The sequence below is a fragment of the Heptranchias perlo genome, unplaced genomic scaffold, assembly GCF_035084215.1.
Source record: "Heptranchias perlo isolate sHepPer1 unplaced genomic scaffold, sHepPer1.hap1 HAP1_SCAFFOLD_73, whole genome shotgun sequence".
NCBI classification, from domain to species: domain Eukaryota; kingdom Metazoa; phylum Chordata; class Chondrichthyes; order Hexanchiformes; family Hexanchidae; genus Heptranchias; species Heptranchias perlo.
This window is the reverse complement of record NW_027139761.1, coordinates 1,883,986-1,907,809: the sequence shown is the minus strand read 5'-3', so window position 1 is coordinate 1,907,809 and position 23,824 is coordinate 1,883,986. Positions and strand designations below refer to the sequence as shown.

At 45.3% G+C, this 23,824-nt stretch overlaps 1 protein-coding gene and 3 non-coding genes across 4 annotated transcripts; all 4 read right to left on the bottom strand.

Annotated features, from left to right (window-relative positions):
* Positions 1-2,058: 2,058 nt before the first annotated feature.
* On the bottom strand, positions 2,059-5,457 carry LOC137318782 (zona pellucida sperm-binding protein 4-like). Its single transcript, XM_067981433.1, has 9 exons — positions 5,218-5,457; positions 4,420-4,598; positions 4,253-4,350; positions 4,044-4,177; positions 3,772-3,961; positions 3,428-3,575; positions 3,211-3,283; positions 2,313-2,426; positions 2,059-2,238 (listed from the first exon to the last, which is right to left on the bottom strand). The coding sequence occupies exons 1-9, from the start codon at positions 5,438-5,440 to the stop codon at positions 2,090-2,092; spliced, it is 1,308 nt and encodes a 435-aa protein (XP_067837534.1). The 5' UTR covers positions 5,441-5,457; the 3' UTR covers positions 2,059-2,089.
* Positions 5,458-13,377: 7,920 nt separating this feature from the next.
* On the bottom strand, positions 13,378-13,450 carry trnaf-gaa (transfer RNA phenylalanine (anticodon GAA)). The gene has a single exon. It is a non-coding gene; the product is annotated as a tRNA-Phe (tRNA).
* Positions 13,451-14,475: 1,025 nt separating this feature from the next.
* On the bottom strand, positions 14,476-14,548 carry trnak-cuu (transfer RNA lysine (anticodon CUU)). The gene has a single exon. It is a non-coding gene; the product is annotated as a tRNA-Lys (tRNA).
* A 2,848-nt stretch (positions 14,549-17,396) lies between these two features.
* Positions 17,397-17,469, bottom strand: trnaf-gaa (transfer RNA phenylalanine (anticodon GAA)). The gene has a single exon. It is a non-coding gene; the product is annotated as a tRNA-Phe (tRNA).
* Between the last annotated feature and the right edge of the window lie 6,355 nt (positions 17,470-23,824).

Sequence of the window (23,824 nt, the reverse complement as noted above, 5' to 3'; positions counted from 1 at the left end):
AAAAAGTGCGGTTACATTTGCAACCCTCCAATCTGTAGGAATTGTGCCAGAGTATAGAATTTTGGAAGATGATCACCAATGCATGCACTCTTTCCAGGGCCACTTCGTTTGGTACTCTGGGATGTAGATTATCAGGCCCTGGGGATGTGTCAGCCTTTAACTCCATTAATTTCCCAAGCATTTTTTCTTTAAAAGTAATACTGGTTTCCTTCAGTAGAAACTTGGTTCCTCACATTTCTGGAAGGTTGTTTGTGTCCTACTTTGAGAACAGAACCAAAGTATGTTTTTAATTGTCTTCACTAATCTTTTACTCTTGACATTTAGAGAAACTTTTACAGTCAGTTTTTTATGTTCCTGCTAGTTTACTCTCATACTCTAATTTTTCCCTCTTAGTCAATCTCTGTCCTCCTTTGCTGAATTTTAAACTGCTTCCAATCCTCAGGCTTGTTGCTTTTTCTAGCAATTTTATATGTCTCCTCTTTGGATAAATACTATCCCTAATTTCTTTTGTAAGCCACCATTCCTGTTTTATTTTTGTGCCAGACAGGAATCAATAATTGTTGTAATTCCTGCATATGTTCTTTAAATATTAGCCATTGCCTATCCACCGTCATCCCTTTGTGAAGTTCCCCAATCCATCCTAGCCAACTCACACTTGCATAATTTCCTGCATTTAGATTCAGGACCCCAGTTTCGGATTCAACTACTTCACTCTCCATCTGAAATAAGGAATTCTATCATGTTATGGTCGCTCATCTCTAAGGGAGCCCGCAAAAGATTGTTAATCAATCCATTCTCATCGCACAATACCCAATCTAGGATCGCCTGTTCTCTATTTGGTTCCTCAATGTATTGGTCTAGAAATCAATCATGTGCACTCCAGGAATTCCTTCCCCACAGTATTATTGCTAATTTGGTTTGATCAAACTACATGTTAAATTAAGTCAGCGTGATTACAGTTGTACCCTTCTTGCATGCGTCTCCTATTTCCTGTTTAATGCCCTCTCCTACATCACTACTCTTTGGGGGGCAATAGACAACCCCCACCGTTTTCTGCCCCTTGGTATTTTAGCTCCACCCATACAGATTCCATATCGTGATTTTCTGAGCCAATATCCTTCCTCACTATTGCGTTGATTTCCTCCTTTACTAACAACGCTACCTCACATCATTTCACTTTTTGCCTGTCCTTCCTAAATATTGACTACCCCTGGATGTTCAGTTCCTATCCTTGGTCACCCTGCAGCCATGTCTCCCTAATCGTAACTTTTTCATACCCATTAATCTCTGTGCTGTTAATGCATCGACCTTATTGCAAATGCTCCACACATTAAGACAATGCCTTCAGACTGTTCTTGAAGATTGCTAGTTAACTAGTATTTCTTTTGCACTATGGCCCTATTTGTTTTTTTGCTCTGGTTTTCTCCGCCTGCCACTATTGCTTCCTCCCTTGGTCTTGTTTCTATCCTTGTTTTCCCCTCCTGTCTCCCTGCTCAGGTTCCCATCCCCCTGCCATTCCAGTTTAAACCTTCCCCAACAGCACGAGCAAACTCCCCTGCGAGGACATCGGTCCTGTTGCGGCTCCGGTGTAACCCATCCCACTTGTACAGGTCCCACCTTTAAAGAACGGTCCCATCGTCCCATGAATTTAAATCCCTCCCTCCGACACCATCCCTGCAGCCACACATTCATCTGGTCTATTCTCCTGTTCCGATAGCCGGAGAGACCAGTAGCCAGTGGTCATGCGAGGAGAGCCCAACACTCGCCAGGCTTGGCAAATTGGTCAATCGATGCAGTCAGGGAAGAGCCAATTCCGGAGACATGTGCCCAGGACCAGTGTTAGAGGCAAGTGAACCAGTCATTCCTGACCGACAATATTTTGCTACAAACCCACCACAGCTTTGCCCTGGATCTCAATGCGAATCGTTGGGGGCTGGAATTGTTTGCTGCAGCCGTGGGATGCTGCAAAAACAATTCTCAAACCAGGTACCAAGTTAACTCACTGCAAACAGTACAATCCAGCTAGCATTTGAAAGATAACGAGACCAGCAATCGTCTATAACAGGAGTTTATTATCCAACAGACACATCTACAGTTCCATAGAGCTGCACTCGGAGCCCACCCTGCGGCCCTGCTCCATTTTCCACAAAGCAACAGTCCCGACCAACAGGGCCACGGAGAGCAGTGCTACCCCAACCGCTAATCCAGGAACAAGGGAGGTCGAATCAACAGCAGCATCTGTGGAGAGAAGCCAGGATTAGATGGGCACCAGTTACTCCATCACGAGAGACAGGTGGAAGCTCCCTGTTTACCTTTCTCATCCTGGTGGATCCGAGCAGCCAATCTCTCCTCACCTTCCAAGAAAAGGATGGGTCCATCAGCGGTCACCAAGGCCCCAGAGCGGTTATCGACGCTTCTTCGCCTCTCTGGGGGCGAAGGAGAACAAGAGACAAGAGTTGATGTTGAATAATTAAATCTTCAGTTGTCTGCAAATCCTGAATCAGATGGCCTCATGCAAAAAACATCAGGGCCCTGGGTACCGGACAGAGTTTAGAATTCCGGCTATAATTGCATCTGGTTCTCACCAAACCGATTCTCAGAAGGACGCACCAACTGAGCAGTTTGCAATTGCTGCTGCTACAATGGCCAGTCTGGTCTCCTGTGAAGGAGACACTGTTTGATGCATTACTTTGACCCGCAGTTTCAGGGGACCTTCAAATTGGCCAGGTGTCCGGCCCCGGGACATCTTTTCAGTTGCACCCTGAATTCCCGGTGTCAGAAAGACGACAATTAGATGCTGATAAAATGTTCTCCAGTGCCAAGGGTGGACTATTCCGAACCGGATGCGGAACACACCCGTGCCAACAATGGGAGGATTCTGCTTTTCAGCGGTCGGCAAGTAGGGCAGCTCAGCATCCGGGCAATTAGCAAGGAACCAGAAATACTTCATTCATCCCATTTCAAGGAACAGAGCGTCCTTCACAATTACTGACCTGGTGCAAGGTGTGCTCAGAACCGCTGCCCTAGATTGCCATTCTAAATGGAAACCTGCACCGAATGCAACTGGGAAAGTTCCCAGAACCGCCAGATTCAGGACACTCCTCCTGTGCCCAGTGTTCGGCCTCTTGCTGAGGGAGCCCCGTGTTCAGATGACCCACACCCACCCCTCCCCATCAGGGTTTAGTTTCTAGTCAGATTGCAGGTACTTACTGGGGCTGCAGGGAGCCGTGCAGTTCTCTCGAGTGGAAGGGTAGCAAACCTCAGCACTGCAGTGGAAATAAACCTGCAAAGCGACAGTGCAGTATGGTCAATCCCACAGCTCCCAGTCCGGAGATTAATGCTTCTACAGTCAACTGACCAACAGGGGCCTGCTCACTTAACACCCAGGGAACAAGTGACCGGGAAAGAAGCACTGAAGGAAACTCACCTCCCCGGTCAGAGCCCGGCCCGAAACTCGGTCCCAGAAAGCGAACGTGCTGACTACAAAACGATTATGGTGAGTTGGGAACCGCAAATGGGAATCAGCGTTTACCGGAAGGAGGCGGGTTTTGTAGTTATCACCAGCAAAGGGGCACCTGGAACAGAGACAGTGAGTCACACGATTATAGGTTTACATGAAACCAATTATACCAGCGTCTGGAACAAAATATCAACTTCGAAGGAATATTTCCCCAATCACTAACCCGGACTGAAGTAATGACTTCTGTATTAATCCCCGCCCATGTCGCCCCCTCCCAAATCTGCCTCAAGCCCCCTCACTCGCTCCCTTACCTCTCCACCAGGAGGTCCCATCGGATCCCCGAATACGGCTCTGGGGTGGGGGTCGCCCAGCAGTCATTGAGCACCAGCACAAGGGACGGATCGTTCCGATTCAGAACACGAACCTCCACAAACACGGGGTCCCGGAGCACACTCAGGATCGGGTAGTCACTGGCCACGTACCAGCTCCGGTAGCCACCATCTGGAAAGAGAAAGATGAAGGGCGGGCACTATTTGGAGAGAGAGCCTGAATTTGGACACGACTATCAGCGAGCACTCGTTACCTCTCGCTATTCTCAGCTCCAGAAGCAGGATCCCGGCCTCAGTGGCAGGCAGTGGTGGAGAAAGGGTGTAAACTCTGGGCTTCACCTGCAGATCAGACTCCTGGCTTCCCCTGTAACTGCACTGGACATGGAGCCTGCAAGAGAACGGACACGGCTGGAGAATTCAGGTCCTCACTGTCTCTACCCGCTGAATGTGCTCCTATTCTCACCTGAAAGGGCTGTCCCGGGTCACCGATCCCAAAGAGCCATCCAAAATCTCAAACTCACCCAACACATCCGTTTCATACAGGATGTTCACGCCGTCCAGCTACAAGAGACAGAAGACCATCAGTCCCGAACTGAGCCATTGATGGGACTCCCAGCCCGCAATACCTACCCGCTGAGTAGCACCACATTCAGTGACTGCGAACTGAAAGAGCACAGTGTCTGCAGAGGCCACGGTCGGACTGCACTCAGCTCCGTCTCCCTCCTTCAGATGGACCGTTGTCAGGTTTACAGGAGGCAGCGTCAAATCCTTGGAGATAGCGATGAGGACCTGCCCATCCTTGGTGCAGACTGCAAGAGAGTCAATGAAAGGCGGTTAGTTGACCCACGGGGAGGGTCAAGGGAACCGTTACAGGGAAGGGGACAAGCCCCATCCATGTTTCAGTTTCTAACCCGTCCCATTATCTGTCTAACGGAAACCAGTTGACTAATTACAGCTCGTCACCACGCTGCTTGGATTTAAATTGCTCGCATCTCCGATAGAAATTAAATATCAAATTCAAATGGTCAGTGGCAACAGGGGCCGGGGCTCATTCACTCTGCCCCTCCCTCCCCCAACTACCTGGACAATTACACAGGGCAGAATTCAACCAGTGTGAGTCCCAAGTCACCGAGCAACGGTGGAATGATTCTAACTGCAGATATTGTGTCAAAGCCCGATTAACTATTTCCCTTTCTGTTTCTGATTACCAGCCCCCAATCCCACAATCAATTATACTTTGCCGGATTAGAGACTCAATCACACCACCATTTCCACTCTCCGGACTGGAAAGGTTTGAAATTCCAACTGACGTTGTAGGACAGGAAGGAGAAAGAGGAAACTCTCCAGGGAAACCCCGAGTACAGCTAGATTGCGGGTGAACCTGGAAAGTCCTGGCCCAGAATATAAACGGACTGAGAATACACCCACCTGGAAGACTGTCCAGTGAATAGAAACACGGCGGTGCATCCCGGTTCCCCGCATCAAAGCAGCAGCCTCTCTGCACACACTCACTGGCTTCAATTCCCGGAAATCCGCAGTCTTTGCGGTTTTTGGGAGACAGCCAACATTTATCGGCGGGGAAAAGGAGAGAGGGCGGCTGAGCTGAACAGATTACAACAAGTAACAAACCAAGAATCCCCGAACCCTCCATTATAACAAACAAACCCTCCCAGGTAAGTGAGAGTAGAAAACCGACTCCCTCTTTTTATCGCAGCGCTGTTAACTGGCAGTAATTGTCTGTTCCAATCAGCCTGAGGCACAGTCCGAGGCCCACGGGCTCCGGAACATAAACCAGCATTCGCACGGCTCACACGGAGATGGGCCTGTTTTTAATGGAAGAAAAAAGGTGAGACTTGGTCCAACGACAAGAAAAGAAGAAAAAAAAAGGTGAGACTGGGTCCAACGACAGCTCCACAATTCGCCCCCGGACTTTTTGTTTGGTTGCATTGAAATTGTTGCTTTTTTCCCCCTTGACACCTTTATTTCTTCATCACAGAATTAAAAGAAACTGGAACCACATCACATTATTAGTTTCTATTTTGCTTTTTTAGTCGCTTTTATTTCTTGGACCCAACGTCACCTTTAATAGTTGATAAAAAAAATAGGCCCCATCTCAGTGTGACCCGTTTGGAATGCGTTTTTTTAAAAATACTAATTAATAAACAGAGTCAAATCAATATGTTATTGTCCAGATACAGTACGGGAGCATTAGTGGTTATGTTACTGAACTTGTAATCTAGCAGGCCTGGACGAATAATCTACGTGTCATAAGTTCAAATTCTGCCACGGCAGCTGGGGAATTTAAATTCAATTCATTAATTAAAATCTGGAATTAAAATACGACTATCAGTAATGGTGGCAATGAAACGACCGGATTGTCATAAATAAAACCCATCTGGTTCACTAATGTCCTTCAGAGAAGGAAACCTGCCGTCCTTACCCGGTTGGCCTATGATGTGACTTCAGGCCCACAGCAATGTGGTTGATTCGTAATTACCCTCTGAAATGGCCTAGCAAGCCATTCAGTTGTAAAAACTCGTTTAAAAAAAGTCATACTCAGAATAAAACTGGACATGAAAAAGGCACCCAAGCCCAGTTGACCCTGCAAAGTCCTCCTCACTAAAATCTGGGGACCAGTGCCAAAATTGGGAGAGCAGTCAAGCAACAGCCTGACATAGCCATACTCACAGAATCATGCCTTTCAGCAGAGGTCTGTGACTCTTCCATCACAATCCCTGGGTATGTGCTGTCCCACTGGCAGGACAGACAAACCAGAGGTGGCGGTGCAGTGATATACAGTCAGGAGGGAATGGCCCTGGCAGTCCTCAACATTGACTCTGGACCAAATGCAAATCTCATGGCATCAGGTCAAACATGAACAAGGAAACCTCCTGCTGATTACCACCAACCGCCCTCCCCCACTGATGAATCAGTCCTCCTCCATGTTGAGCACCACTTGGAGAAAGCGCTGAGGGTAGCAAGGGCCACAGAAGGTGCTCGGAGTGGGGGACTTCAATGTCCATCACCAAGATTGGCTCGGTAGCACGACCACTGGCCGAGTCCTGAAGTGCAAAGCTGCCAGACTGGGCCTGCAACAGATGGTGAGCGAACCAACACGAGGGGGAAAATTACTTGACTTCGTCCTCACAAATCTACCTGTCGGAAATGCATCTGTACATGACAGTATTGGTGGGAGTGACCACCGCACAGTCCCCGTGGAGACCAAGTCCCGTCTTCGCACTGAGAACACCAATCAGCGTGTTGTGCGAACAGATCTGGAAGCTCAAAACTGGACCTCAAATGCCTGTTATCCGGCCGCAGATTAAATGGTGGAAGATCAGCCGCGCTCAACTGGCAATGTTTACGGTGCATTTTCATACAAACAGAACACACATTCGAAACCGGGAAATGCGAAACAACGAATGTTAAGATGAAAGCTCTCTGTCATCCGCGGGTGGGCTCAAACCACCAACTTTTCAGTTAATAGCCAGACGCGCTGACCAATTGCGCCACAGAGACACGACGTTTGCCCTTCTGAACCACTAATTCACCGAGCTAATTCAGCTTGCAACGATCAATGAAACAGCTGTCTTGCCATCAGTTTACTTTTCCAAAATAAAGGGTGTGCAGCTTGCACGAGTGAAAATCGTTGCCGTCTTATTTCTGAACATCAAACTCCCCTTGTCCCTAAATGCCTGTATGTTGGAAGACTCGGTCACCCAGTAGTAGAGAGGATTGATTTTTCGAGCTGTGATTCACCATTTTCTATTCCAGTAATGATTCGGTTTGCAGGTAATCAGATGAGATGAAATGAGCAGGTCCAACGAGCAGGTCTGTGACACTACACGGTGTCTACAAAGTTGTCTCTTGCACTTACAGTGAAGCGGACGGCAGTTTTCACTCTTAAACCAGTAACTCTGATGTTAGGAAAATATGTGGCCGAGAAAGACTTGATTTCAGCGCGGTGCCACTGGGCCAGAGTAAAGTTAAGTTTCTCTGATTGCCGAGTGGTGCGAGGGTGGATTTGGAACTCCCGTGAGGCTGCACTGCACATTGTCCAGATCTGCTTCGAGCGATATTCACTTCAATTCATCACTGACAGGGACAGTTGGATTCTAAGTTTCTTTTTTCTGGTGCTTGGTGAGATTTCAAAATGGAACGCGAGCCATACTGACCCCAAACTCGTCACTTACACGCTGACAGATACAAGGCGGCCACACTCTTCACTTCAGTTAGATGAAAGCCGAGGCCGATTTCACGGTTGAATGTAATGTCGAAGAAAACTCATTCAAAGAAAGTGCAGGTCATTGAGGTACCTTTAAATTCCTGATTGTTCGCACTGAACTTCTTCCCAAAGCGTTTGAGATTCCGCTCAAGCGATTTGGGGACTTTTCCCTCTTTGCGAAAGTTTCAACCGCAGTTCAAGATCAAAAGTCGAGTGCAAAATGAGACACCTCCCTTAAACCGGGGAACAAAGTAATCAAACTTTAGAGCAAGGTTCTGTTTGTTGAGAAAAAGCAAAAAAACATTTATTTTGGAAAGATCCAGAATCCTATCAGCTCAAAAAGCAACTGTTACCCCGGCGGAATTTGAACACGCAGCCTTCTGGGGGAGCAATAAGTAATGAAGATAGAAGCAAGAAGTTGAAAAGTGTGAATTGACAGATTCAGTGAGTGGCCCAAACTGCGGCAAATAGAGTTCAATGTGGGGGAGAGCGAGGTCATTCATTTAAATCTAAGAAAGATAAATGAGAGTATTTTCTCAATGGTGAGAAGCTGGGAACTGTGGAGGTTCAGAGAGATTTCGGGGTCCGTGTACAGAAACCGCAACCAACCACTATAGGTACAAAAACGATTGAAAATCGTTAATGGGATGTCAGCAACGGTTCGTTAGCTTGCTTCGACCTGCCATAATATCACGATCGCGGTTTGATTCCTGTATGAGCTGATAAGGGGCTTTGATTCGGGTTTATATGATTTTAAAACCAAGCTTCACAAATGGGGCCTCAGACGAAGTGACGGGGACAGTTTTTTGAATAACATCCATTGTAACTTTACCCCTGGGCCGGAGAAACACGTCTTTCTTTTTATTTGTCATTCTCAGGTTTGCAGAGAAACGTTTAACTCGCGGCCTGTTCGCATTAATGATCATCAGCAGCAGCAGACAGACAGAGCGGGTCTGACCGCCCCGAGATGGAGAAAAGGCATCGGCTTTGGACACGTGAATCAAATCAAATAATCACCCGGCACCGAGAGAGACAAAACCAAGAGAAAAAGATAGAGGGGAATAGAGAAACAAAAACTATATCAAGTCGATAGAAATATTTTCCATCCTTGATGTCTCTCTATTCCGTTCCAAATCCTTCAGTGGCGGGAATCAAACTTCACTGTAAATAAATGCGAGAATCGACCCAAAGAAGAAGAAACTAAATAACCAAAAACTGCCGAAACCCGGGATTGAATGAACAACCTTTAGATCTTCAGTTTAACGCAATTCCAACTCAGCGATTTTGACCCCACAGCAAATGCAACTTTGCCTCATTGTCCTGCAAGAAAATATAACCCCCGCGACGCCTTGCTCTTCCTGTTCATTACCGCACTTCATATATACCCAACCAGAGTTCATATTTAAACATCGCAATCATATATACCCAACCACAGTTCATAATTAAACATCGCAGTCAGTCATATATAAAACCCCACAGTTCATATATAAACACCGCACTCATATACGCACCCACAGTTCACATATATTAACATCGCACTCAGATATACACACCTGCAGTTCATGTCTTAACATCGCTTTCACATATAAACTCCCACAGTTTATAAATCACCAGCGCACTCATACATCCACACCCAGTTTATAGGAGGAAGATCGGTACCGACCGCCAATCGAGCTCTCAGAGTGGGAGAGGCGGAAGTAGCAGCGACCGAACAAACTCTGGATCTCATCCTTAAGACAGACCGGAAGATCCACCTGTGAAATTACATCGCACTAATGTATCAGGGAGGGTAATGGGATCTGAGAAGGTATCAGGGAGCCTAATGGCTTCATCGTGGCGATCCATTGGGCCAAGGGGATCTCAGAGAGAGGAAGGGACAGTCAGAATGCATCAGAGAGTGTAAGGAGGCTCATAGAGAGGAAGCGACCGTCAGATGGCATCAGAGAGTGTCTTAAGATCTGAGAGAGGGGAAGGACTGCCGAGTATGGGAGAGTGCAAGGGGGTTCAGGGCGCATCTGTGTGAGGGGCACTCAGTGGGTATCAGAGCAGGTAAAGATCGCTGACAAGGTTCAAAGTGGATCATGGACTCTCTGAGGGTATCGGAGAAGGTAAGAGACAGAGCGTATCAGCGATGATAAGGAGCTCAGGGAGAATCAAATAGGGTAAGGGGGGATCAAGAGGTATCAGAGAGGCGAATTGTTCCAGAGTTGGCATCTCCTAAATATTACATTTTCTGACCTTCAACATTTTTAATAACAACAAAAAGTGAATCCAATTGAACCGATAACCTGTCCGTGTCCCATGTGGAGGGAACGAGAAGGTAGAATCGGGAGGGAGTGGATATTTGGCAACGCTCACGGTTTCCTTTCACACAGCTCAGGGTTGTGCCTGTTTCGAATCTGGAGACAAGAGGTTGCACTTTAAAAATTTTCTCACCGAGTGTGAAAAGTAGAACACAAATCGCCCAACGTGGGGCTCGAACCCTGAGATTAAGAGTCTCATGCTCTCCTGACTGAGCTAACGGGCCGACTGCTGAAATTCTTCCCATCTTATTATTGTAGAGAGACAGCTGTTGGCTTTTCTGCAGGAGTTCAGTTCGTTCCACAATCTCAGGGCATCGACTTCTGAACACCCGTTTTTTTCATTCTGGAGTTCGCCTGATGTCTTTTACCATTCGTCCAGCCCCGCGCTGAGCAGTACAGGAACATCGGGACAAGAGAAGGCCATTCAGCCCCTCGAACCTGCTGCCCCATTCAATTAGATCATGAGTTGATCTGCAATTCATGTCTGTTTCTCCGTCTTGGACTCATATTCCTTGGTACCCGAATCGAAAAACGATCTATCAATATCAGACTTCAAATTATGAATTGAACCACAATCCACATCCTTTGGGATGAGAGAGTTCCAGCTTTCGGCCGTATTTTGTTTGCGAAAGTGATTCCTGATTTCTTGCATGATTAGTCCAGCTCCAATTTCATTTTGGATTCGGCCACCAGAGAGAGAGATAAAGGCCGTCTTCACCGGAGATTGATCCTTTAGCGATCTCTCACAAATCAACTGAAGCCAGTCGGAATGTGAATAACATTTCACTTTTCCAAAATAAAGGGAGTGACATTCATTGTGGAAACAGTCTGATGTCGCTCACTGCAGAAATATCCATGTCAGTGTGAAGGAGCTCGCTTGCAACCTTCGAACCTTCTCTGTCAAGAAGTATTCCGACTTCGTTCAAGCCAACCTCGTTTTTTTGGATATTTTTCATATGCCTGTTATCCAACCGCAGAATAAATGGTGGAAAATCAGACGCACTCAGCTGGCAATGCTTGCGGTACATTTTCTGGCAGACAAGACACACATTCGAACCCAAGAATTTGCGAGACAATGAATGTTAAGGTAAAAGGTTGCCTTCGTGTCCTCTCACGACCAACTTTTCAGTTCGCAGCGAAACGCGCTAACCAATTGCGCCACAGAAACAGAACTTGCAAATGTTCAAGGACTAATTCATCGAGCTGACGCTTCAGGTTGCCGCACTCAATGTAACAGCTTTCTTCCAATCAGTTTACTTTTCCAAAATAAAATGTGTGCAGCTTGCACGAGTCAAAATCTGTGCTGTATTATTTCTGAAAATTAAACTCACCTTGCCATTAAACACCTGTATGTTGAAAGACTCAGTCCGCTCGTGGAAGAGAGGATTGATTTTTGAGCTGTGATTCGCCATTCTCTGTTCCAGTAATATTCAGGTTTGCGGAAAATGAGATGAGATGAAATGAGCAGGACAAACCAGCAGGTCTGTGACACTACACGGTGTCTACAAAGTTGTCTCTTGCACTTACAGTGAAGTGGACGACAATTTTCACTCTTAAACCAGTAATTATTATGCTAAGAAAAAATGTGGCCGAGAAAGACTCGATTTCAGCGCGGTGACACGGGCCAGAGCAAAGTTCAGTTAATGCGATTGCCGAGTGGCGAGAGGGTGGATTTGGAACTCCTGTGCGTCTGCGCTGCGCATTGTCCAGATCTGTTTGGAGCGATATTCACTTCAATTCATCACTTACAGGGACAGTTTGATTCTAAGTTTCTTTTCCCCGGTGCTTGGTGAGATTTCAGAAATAAACGCGACCCGTGCTTAACCCAAACTCGTCACTGACACGTTGACCGATACAAGGCGGCCACACTCTCCACTTCAGTGAGATGAAAGCCGACAGCGATTTCTCGTCGATTCCAATGGCGAAAAAAACTCATTCAATGAAAGTGCAGGTCATTGAGGTGCCTTCAAATTCCTGATTGTTTACACAGAACTTCTTCCCAAAGCGTTTGAGATACACGTGGGGCGATTTGGGGACTTCTTCTCCCTCTTTGCAAAAGTTTCATCCGCAGCACAAGATCAAAAGTCGAGGGCAAAATGAAACGATTTGCTGAAATTTGAGAACCAGAGAACCAGAATTTAGAGCAAGGTTCTGTTCATTGAGAAAAAGCAGATGAAACATTCATTCCGGAACGATACAGAATCCTATCAGCTCTAAAGGCAACGGTTACCCCGTGTTTTGAACACGCAGCCTTCTGGTGACGCTGGAAGTCACGCAGATGGTAGCAGGAAATTGAAAAGTGGGAATTGATAGATTAAGTTTGTGGACAAAACTGTGGCAAATAGAGTTCAATGTGGGGGAGACCGAGGTCATACACTTTAAATCTAAGAAAGATAAATCAGAGTATTTTCTAAATGGTGAGAAACTCGGTGCTGTGGAGGAGCAGAGAGATTTCGGGGTCGCTGCAGGCACAAAAATTAATTAAACAGCCTAATTTACCGTTGGTACGGCCGGTTAACTCGTTTGCAAAGAGTATACTGTAACATAATGATCACGGACTCGATTCTTGTAATTTACTTTATTTATTTCGCGTTTTTGTAACTTTTGAAATCGAAGCTTTGCAAAGAAAATCCACAGAAAAATTCACGGGGACCGTTTTTTGAATTCCATCCGTTGTTACTTTGCCCCTGGACAGGATAAACACGTCTTTCCTTTTATTTGTCTTTCTCCAATTTGCAGATAAACGTTTAACTCGCGGCCTGTTCCCATTAATGATCATCAGCAGCAACAGACAGACAGAGCGGGTCTGACCGCCCCGAGATGTGGAAAATGCATCAGTTTGGGACAAATCAAATAGTCACCTGGCACCGAGAGAGACAAAACCAAGAGAAAAAGGCAGAAGGTAACAGTGAAATAACAGCCAAATACAAACGATATAAATAATTCCCATCCTTGATGTCTCTCTATTCAATCCCCAATCCTTCAGTGGCGGGAATTAAATTTCACTGCAAATCAATCCGAGAATCGAAGCAAGGAAGAAGAAAGTAAACAAACAAAAACTGCCGAAACTCGGGATTGAACCAAGGACCTTCAGATCTTCAGTCTAACGCTCTCCCAACTGAGCTATTTCGGCTCTGTACCCAACGATTACTTTGTATTATTGTCGTGGAAGAAAATATAACCCCAGGAGGAATTGCCCCTCCTGTTCATTCCACAATTCATATATAAACATCGTACTCGTAGAGATGCTCCCACAATTCATATATAAACATCGTTGTCATACGTAAACTACCAAAGTTTATAAATCAACAGCGCACTCATACATCCACACCCAGTTTGTGGGAGGAAGATCGGTCCCGACCGCCGATAGAGCTCTCAGAGGCGGAAGCAGCAGCGACCGATCAAACTCTTGATCTCATCCTTAACACAGACCGGCAGATCCACCTGTGAAGTTACACCGCACTTTGACACTTTGATAGCAGGGACGGTAATTGCTTCTGAGAAGGCCTCAGGGCGTCTAATCGCTTCTTAGTGGCGATCCATTGTGGCAAGGGCATCTCAGAGAGGGCAAGGTACTATCAGAGGGCATCAGAGAGTGTAAGGGGGCTCAAAGAGGAGAGCGGGAAGTCAGATGGCATCAGAGAGTGTATTAAGATCTGAGAGAGGGGAAGGACTGCCGAGTATGGGAGAGTGTAAGGCGGCTCAGGGCGCATCTGTGTAAGGGGCAATCAATAGGTATCAGAGCAGGTGAATGGCGCTGACAAGGTTCAAAGTGAATCATGGACTCTCTGAGGGTATCGGAGAAGGTAAGAGACAGAGCGTATCAGCGATGATAAGGAGCACAGGGAGAATCAAATAGGGTAAGGGGGGATCAGGAGGTATCAGAGAGGCGAATTGTTCCAGCGTTGGCATCTCCTAAATATTACATTTTCTGACCTTCAACATTTTTAATAACAACAAAAAGTGAATCCAATTGAACCGATAACCTGTCCGTGTCCCATGTGGAGGGAACGAGAAGGTAGAATCGATAGGGAGTGGATATTTGGCAACGCTCACGGTTTCCTTTCACACAGCTCAGGGTTGTGCCTGTTTCGAATTTGGAGACAAGAGGTTGCACTTTAAAAATTTTATCACCGAGTGTGAAAAGTAGAAGAAAATCGCCAAACGTGGGGCTCGAACCCACGACCCTGAGATTAAGAGTCACATGCTCTATCGACTGAGCTAGCCGGGCCGACTGCTGAAATTCTTCCCATCTTATCATTGAAGAGAGACAACTGTTGGCTTTGCTGCAGGAATTCAGTTCGTTCCACAATCTCAGGGTATCGACTTCTGAACACCCGTTTTTTCATTCTGGGGTTAGTCTGATGTATTTTACCATTCGTCCAGCTCCGCGCTGAGCAGTATCGGAACATCGGGACAAGAGAAGGCCATTCAGCACCTCGAACCTGCTGCCCCATTCAATTGGATCATGAGTTGATCTGCAATTCATCTCTGTTTCTCCGTCTTGGACTCATATTCCTTGGTCCCCGAATCGAAAAACGATCTGTCAATATCTGACTTCAAATTATGAATTGAACCACAATCCACATCCTTTGGGATGAGAGAGTTCCAGCTTTCGGCCGTATTTTGTTTGCTTAAGTGATTCCTGATTTCTTGCATGATTAGTCCAGCTCCAATTTCATTTTGGATTCGGCCAACAGAGAGAGAGAAAAAGGCCGTCTTCACCGGAGATTGATCCTTTAGCGATCTCTCACAAATCAACTGAAACCAGTCGGAATGTGAATACCATTTCACTTTTCCAAAATAAAGGAAGTGACATTCATTGTGGAAACAGTCTGATGTCGCTCACTGCAGAAATATCCATGTCAGTGTGAAGGAGCTCGCTTGCAACCTTCGAACCTTCTCTGTCAAGAAGTATTCCGACTTCGTTCAAGCCAACCTCGTTTTTTTGGATATTTTTCATATGCCTGTTATCCAACCGCAGAATAAATGGTGGAAAATCAGACGCACTCAGCTGGCAATGCTTGCGGTACATTTTCTGGCAGACAAGACACACATTCGAACCCAAGAATTTGCGAGACAATGAATGTTAAGGTAAAAGGTTGCCTTCGTGTCCTCTCACGACCAACTTTTCAGTTCGCAGCGAAACGCGCTAACCAATTGCGCCACAGAAACAGAACTTGCAAATGTTCAAGGACTAATTCATCGAGCTGACGCTTCAGGTTGCCGCACTCAATGTAACAGCTTTCTTCCAATCAGTTAACTTTTCCAAAATAAAATGTGTGCAGCTTGCACGAGTCAAAATCTGTGCTGTATTATTTCTGAAAATTAAACTCACCTTGCCATTAAACACCTGTATGTTGAAAGACTCAGTCCGCTCGTGGAAGAGAGGATTGATTTTTGAGCTGTGATTCGCCATTCTCTGTTCCAGTAATATTCAGGTTTGCGGAAAATGAGATGAGATGAAATGAGCAGGACAAACCAGCAGGTCTGTGACACTACACGGTGTCTACAAAGTTGTCTCTTGCACTTACAGTGAAGTGGACGACAATTTTCACTCTTAAACCAGTAATTATTATGTTAAGAAAAAATGTGGCGGTGAAAGACTCGATTTCAGCGCGGTGACACGGGCCAGAGTAAAGTTCAGTTCATGCGATTGCCGAGTGGCGAGAGGGTGGATTTGTAACTCCTGTGCGGCTGCGCTGCACATTGTCCAGATCTGTTTGGAGCGATATTCCCTTCAATTCATCACTTACAGGGACAGTTTGATTCTAAGTTTCTTTTTCCCGGTGCTTGGTGAGATTTCAGAAATAAACGCGACCCTTGCTTAACCCAAACTCGTCACTAACACATTGACCGATACAAGGCGGCCACACTCTGCACTTCAGTGAGATGAAAGCCGACAGCGATTTCTCGTCGATTCCAATGGCGAAAAAAAGTCATTCAATTAAAGTGCAGGTCATTGAGGTGCTTGAAATTCCTGATTGTTTACACAGAACTTCTTCCCAAAGCGTTTGAGATACACGTGGGGCGATTTGGGGACTTCTTCTCCGTCTTTGCAAAAGTTTCAGACGCAGCACAAGATCAAAAGTCGAGGGCAAAATGAAACGATTTGCTGAAATTTGAGAACCAGAAAACCAGAATTTAGAGCAAGGTTCTGTTTATTGAGAAAAAGCAGATGAAACATTCATTCCGGAACGATACAGAATCCTATCAGCTCTAAAGGCAACGGTTACCCCGTGTTTTGAACATGCAGCCTTCTGGTGACGCAGGAAGAAACGCAGATGATCGCAGGAAATTGAAAAGTGGGAATTGATAGATTAAGTGTATGGACAAAATTGTGGCAAATAGTGTTCAATGTGGGGAAGACCGAGGTCATACACTTTAAATCTAAGAAAGATAAATCAGAGTATTTTCTAAATGGTGAGAAACTCGGTGCTGTGGAGGAGCAGAGAAATTTAGGGGTCCAAGTACAGAAATCGCTGCAGGTACAAAAATTAATTAAACAGCCTAATGTGCCGTTGGTACGGCCGGTTAACTCGTTTGCAAAGAGTATACTGTAACATAATGATCACGGACTCGATTCTTGTAATTTACTTTATTTATTTCGCGTTTTTGTAACTTTTGAAATCGAAGCTTTAAAAAGAAAATCAACAGAATAATTCACGGGGACCGTTTTTGAATTACATCCGTTGTAACTTTGCCCCTGGGCAGGATAAACACGTCTTTCTTTTGATTTGTCTTTCTCCAATTTGCAGATAAACGTTTAACTCGCGGCCTGTTCCCATTAATGATCATCAGCAGCAACAGACAGACAGAGCGGGTCTGACCGGCCCGAGATGTGGAAAATGGAACAGTTTCGGACAAATCAAATAGTCACCTGGCACCGAGAGAGACAAAACCAAGAGAAAAAGGCAGAAGGTAACAGTGAAATAACAGCCAAGTACAAACGATATAAATAATTCCCATCCTTGATGTCTCTCTATTCAATCCCCAATCCTTCAGTGGCGGGAATTAAATTTCACTGCAAATAAATCCGAGAATCGAAGCAAGGAAGAAGAAAGTCAACAAACAAAAACTGCCGAAACTCGGGATTGAACCAAGGACCTTCAGATCTTCAGTCTAACGCTCTCCCAACTGAGCTATTTCGGCTCTATATCCAACGATTACTTTGTGTTATTGTCGTGGAAGAAAATATAACCCCAGGAGGAATTGCCCCTCCTGTTCATTCCACAATTCATATATAAACATCGTACTCGTAGAGATACACCCACAGTTCATATATCAACATCGTTGTCATACTTAAACTACCAAAGTTTATAAATCAACAGCGCACTCATACATCCACACCCAGTTTGTGGGAGGAAGATCGGTACCGACCGCCGATAGAGCTCTCAGAGGCGGAAGCAGCAGCGACCGATCAACCTCTTGATCTCATCCTGAACACAGACCGGTAGATCCACCTGTGAAGTTACACCGCACTTTCATAGCAGGGACGGTAATTGCTTCTGAGAAGGCCTCAGGGCGTCTAATCGCTTCTTAGTGGCGATCCATTGTGGCAAGGGCATCTCAGAGAGGGGAAGGTACTATCAGATGGCATCAGAGAGTGCAAGGGGGCTCAAAGAGGAGAGCGGGCAGTCAGATGGCATCAGAGAGTGTTTTAAGATCTGAGAGAGGGGAAGGACTGCCGAGTATGGGAGAGTGTAAGGCGGCTCAGGGCGCATCTGTGTCAGGGGCAATCAATAGGTATCAGAGCAGGTGAATGGCGCTGACAAGGTACAAAGTGGATCATGGACTCTCTGAGGGTATCGGAGAAGGTAAGAGACAGAGCGTATCAGCGATGATAAGGAGCGCAGGGAGAATCAAATAGGGTAAGGGGAGATCAGGAGGTCTCAGAGAGGCGAATTGTTCCAGAGTTGGCATCTCCTAAATATTACATTTTCAGACCATCAACATTTTTAATAACAGCAAAAAGTGAATCCGATTGAACCGATAACATGTCCGTGTCCCATGTGGAGGGAACGAGGAGGTCGAATCGGGAGGGAGTGGATATTTGGCAACGCTCACGGTTTCCTTTCACGCAGCTCAGGGTTGTGTCTGGTTCGAATCTGGAGACAAGAGGTTGCACTTTGAAACTTTTATCACACAGTGTGAAAAGTAGAACACAAATCGCTCAACGTGGGGCTCGAACCCACGACCCTGACATTAAGAGTCTCATGCTCTCCCGACTGCGCTTGCCGTGCCGAGTGCTGAAATTCTTCGCATCCTATTATTGCAGAGAGACAGCTGTTGGCTTTGCTGCAGGAGTTCAGTTCGTTCCACAATCTCAGGGTATCTGCTTCTGAACACCCGTTTTTTCATTCTGGAGCTCGTGTGATGTCTTTTACCATTCGTCCAGCCCCGCGCTGAGCAGTATCGGAACATCGGGACAAGAGAAGGCCATTCAGCCCCTCGAACCTGCTGCCCCATTCAATTAGATCATGAGTTGATCTGCAATTCATCTCTGTTTCTCCGCCTTGGACTCATATTCCTTGGTACCCGAATCGAAAAACGATGTATCAATATCAGATTTCAAATTATGAATTGAGCCACAATCATCATCATTTGGGATGAGAGAGTTCCAGATTTCGGCCGTATTTTGTTTGCAAAAGTGATTCCTGATTTCTTGCCTGATTAGTCCAGCTCCAATTTCATTTTGGATTCGGCCAACAAAGAGAGAGAAAAAGGCCGTCTTAACCGGAGATTGATCCTTTAACGATCTCTCACAAATCAACTGAAACCAGTCGGAATGTGAATACCATTTCACTTTTCCAAAATAAAGGGAGTGACATTCATTGTGGAAACAGTCTGATGTCGCTCACTGCAGAAATATCCATGTCAGTGTGATTCAGTCTGAAGGAGCTCGCCTGCAACCTTCGAACCTTCTCTGTCAAGAAGTATTCCGACTTCGTTCAAGCCAATCTCGGTTTTTTTGGATTTTTTCAGATGCCTTTTATCCAACTGCAGAATAAATGGTGGAAAATCAGACGCACTCAGCTGGCAATGTTTGCGGTACATTTTCTGCCAGACAAGACACACATTCGAACCCAAGAAATGCGAGACAATGAATGTTAAGGCAAAAGGTTGCTATAGCGTCCTCTCGTTGGTTCGAACGACCAACTTTTCAGTTGGCAGCCGAACGCGCAAACAAATTGCGCCACAGAAACAGAGCTTGTAAATGTTCAAGGACGAATTCATCGAGCAAAAGCTTCAGGTTGCCGCGCTCAATGCAACAGCTTTCTTCCAATCAGTTTACTTTTCCAAAATAGTGTGCAGCTTGCACGAGTGAAAATCTGTGCTGTATTATTTCTGAAAATTAATCTCACCTTGCCATTAAACACCTGTATGTTGAAAGACTCAGTCCGCTCGTGGAAGAGAGGATTGATTTTTGAGCTGTGATTCGCCATTCTCTGTTCCAGTAATATTCAGGTTTGCTGAAAATGAGGTAAGATGAAATGAGCAGGACAAACCAGCAGATCTGTGACACTACACGGTGTCTACAAAGTTGTCTCTTGCCCTTTCAGTTAAGCAGCCGACAATCTTCACTCTTGAACCAGTAATTATTATGTTAACAAAAAATGTGGCCGAGAAAGACTCGATTTCAGCGCGGTGACACGGGCCAGAGTAAAGTTCAGTTAATGCGATTGCCGAGTGGTGAGAGGTTGGATTTGTAACTCCTGTGCGGCTGCGCTGCGCATTGTCCAGATCTGCTTGGATTCTAAGTTTCTTTTCCCCGGTGCTTGGTGAGATTTCAGAAATAAACGCGACCCGTGCTTACCCCAAACTCGTCACTAACACGTTGACCGATACAAGGCGGCCACACTCTGCACTTCAGTGAGATGAAAGCCGACAGCGATCTCACGTCGATTCCAATGGCGAAAAAAACTCATTCAATGAAAGTGCAGGTCATTGAGGTGCCTTTAAATTCCTGATTGTTTACACAGAACTTCTTCCCAAAGCGTTTGAGATACACGTGGGGCGATTTGAGGGCTTCTTCTCCCTCTTTGCAAAAGTTTCATCCGCAGCACAAGATCAAAGGTCGAGGGCAAAATGAAACGATTTTCTGTAATTTGAGAACCAGAGAACCAGAACACGCAGCCTTCTGGTGACGCAGGAAGTAATGCAGATGGTAGCAGGAAATTGAATAGTGGGAATTGATAGATTAATTGTGTGGACAAAACTGTGGGAAATAGAGTTCAATGTGGGGGAGACGGAGGTCAAACACTTTAAATCTAAGAAAGATAAATCAGAGTATTTTATAAATGGTGAGAAACTCGGTGCTGTGGAGGAGCAAAGAGATTTCGGGGTCCAAGTACAGAATTCGCTGCAGGTACAAAAATTAATTAAACAGCCGAATGTGCCGTTAGTAGGGCCGGTTAACTCATTTGCATCGAGTTTCCGGTGATGTCGTGATCATGGATTCGATTCTTGTAATTTACCTTAATTTATTTCATGTTTTTGCAACTTTTAAAATCGAAGCTTTGTAAAAATATCCACAGACAAATTCACGGGCCAGCTTTTTGAATCACATCCATTGTAACTTTACCTCTGGGCCGGAGAAACAAGTCTTTCTTTTTATTTGTTTTTCTGCGGTTTGCAGTTAAACGTTCAACTCGCGGCCTGTTCCCATTAATGATCACCAGCAGCAACAGACAGACAGAGCGGGTCTGACCGCCGCGAGATGTGGAAAAGTGATCAGTTTCGGACAAATGCATCAAATCAAATAGTCACCTGGCACCGAGAGAGAAAAAAGCAAGAGAAAAAGGCAGAAGGTAACAGAGAATTAAAAATCAACTGCAGACGATATAAATATGTCCCATCCTTGATGCCTTTCTATTCCATCCCTAATCCTTCAGTGGCGGGTATCAAATTTCACTGTAAATAAATGTGAGAATCGAAGAAGAAACTCAATAACCAAAAACTGCCGAAACTCGGGATTGAAATAAGGACCTTGAGATCCATCAGTCTAACGCTATCCCAACTGAGCTATTTCGGCCCCATGTATACGTTTCACTTTATGTCATTGTCTTAAAAAAAATAACCCCAGGAGGAATTACCCCTCCTGTTGATTCCGCAATTCAAATAAAAACATCGCATTCAGATATACATAACCACAGTTCATATATATACATCGCACTCATATATACACACACACAGTTCATATATAAACATCACACTCATGTATACACACCCACAGTTCATATATAAACATCGCACTCATATATACACACCCACAGTTCAAATACAAACATCGCACTCATATATACACACCCACAGTTCAAATACAAACATCGCACTCATATATACACACCCACAGTTCAAATACAAACATCGCACTCATATATAGACACCCACAGTTCATATGTAAACATCGCACTCATATTTCCACACCCACAGTTCAAATACAAACATCGCACTCATATATACACACCCACAGTTCAAATATAAACATCACACTCTTGTATAGACACCCACAGTTCAAATGTAAACATCGCACTCATGTATAGACACCCACAGTTCATATATAAACATCGCACTCATAGATACACTCCCACTGTTCAGAGATAAACACCGCACTCATCATAAACAAGAAACTCATATATACCCATCCACAGTTCATATGTGAACATCACACTCATATCTACACTCCCACACTTTATAAAACAACAGCGCACTCCTACTGCACACCCACTTAATATCTACCCAATGTCCTGTTTATATTTCTTACTAAAGTCTGAACACTGAAAGTTTAACTGTTTTCCAGATACTGTCCGCCCTGCTTTGTATTTTCAACGTTAAATTTGCTGAAGTCCGGCAAAGGGGGCGCGATATCGGTCCTGCCGGTGAATGCTGTTTCGACGAATCTGTCGGTGTCCAGGAGATCGGGGATTGGAAAGTTCTTGTGTCACAGGAAGTATCTAAAAGGCCGGTATACACATGAAGATCATCAGTGCGGTGCCTGTACCTCGTGCTGCAATGTTAGCGAGCCTGACATCAACTTAAAAGGCGGCTTGTTGCAAACACGGTTTCTTTTTGTACATAACTGAACCTAAAACATCCAAAATGCAATGTTTTCTTCGCTGCATCACAATAAACAATATCTGATTATAAAGTTTCGCTCATTGGTTCCTCAGTGTCAGAGGGAGAATTGTCTAAAACCCTTCATTTATTTCATTGTTCATTCAGAATCAGCCGACGGATTGACACAGAGAGATAAACACAGCGAGAGATACAGAGTATCGGTGAACACAGCGATAGATACAGAGTATCCCTAAACAGAGCGAGAGATACAGAGTATCGGTAAACACAGCGAGAGATACAGAGTATCGGTAAACACAGCGAGAGATACAGAGTATCGGTAAACACAGCGAGAGATTCAGAGTCTCGCTAAACACAGCGAGAGATACAGAGTATCGGTAAACAAAGCGGGAGATACAGAGTATCGGTAAAAAAAGAGAGAGATACAGAATATCGGGAAACACAACGAGAGATACAGAGTATCCCTGAACAGAGCGAGAGATACAGAGTATCGGTAAACACAGCGAGAGATACAGAGCATCCCTAAACAGAGCGAGAGATACAGAGTATCGGTAAACACAGCGAAATAGACAAGAGAAATGGAAAAATACAAACTGTCTCAAACGCTAACAGACAATGACAGGTCGTTGCTCGGTGTCAGTCAGAGGAGCTGGGACGTTTGCAGCTGAATTTGTCTCCTTGGCGAAGCTGGGCAAATTGCCTCTTTCGTAACAAGTGGTCATCGGTTCGATTCACAGTGGAGCCGTTTTATTCTCCCTGATATTTACCTCATTTGTGGATTAAACGACAAAATAACACAGGGCGGAATTTGTATTAATTCCGGAGCCAACAAGGAAAGGACTGCAGAACTGCAATGCGGAAGTGCTTGTTCTTTGTACAGACGGACCTCTCATTGAAGTAGCAAGCACTTTGAGCTTGACAAATTATTGAATTGTTGGAGCATAGAAGGAGGTCATTCGGCCCGTCGAGTCTGTACCGGCTCTTTGTAAGAGTATTCCAATTAGTCCCATTCCCATGCTCTTTCCCCGTAGCCCTGCAATATTTTCCCTTACACTATTTATCCAATTCCCTTTTGAAAGCCACGATTGAATTTGTTTGCAACACCCTTTCAGGCAGTGCATTCCAGATCAGAACTTCTCGCTGCTTATTCTTTTTTCCTCATGTCGCCTTTGGTTCTTTTGCCAATCACCTTAAATCTGTGTCCGCTGGTTCTTGAGCCTTCCACCAATGGGAACACTTTCTCCATAGTTACTTTATCGAAAGCCGTCATGATTTTGAACACTTCTATCAAATCTCCTCTCAACCTTCTCTGTTCGAAGGAGAACAACCCCAGCTTCTCCAGTCTATTCGTGGAAATGAAGTCCCTCATCCCTGGAACCATTTCTGCACCTTCTTTTCTGCAGCTCTTCTGCACCGTCTCTAATTCCTT

Excerpts from the sequence above, each read along its gene's own strand:
- LOC137318782 (XM_067981433.1), bottom strand. The coding sequence starts at position 5,440 with ATGGAGGGTTCGGGGATTCTTGGTTTGTTACTTGTTGTAATCTGTTCA. Across the intron at positions 3,962-4,043 it reads GGAGCTGAGAATAGCGAGAG|ATGGTGGCTACCGGAGCTGG; the intron begins GTAACGAGTGCT and ends TTCTCTTTCCAG. Across the intron at positions 2,239-2,312 it reads GATCCACCAGGATGAGAAAG|ATGCTGCTGTTGATTCGACC; the intron begins GTAAACAGGGAG and ends TTCTCTCCACAG.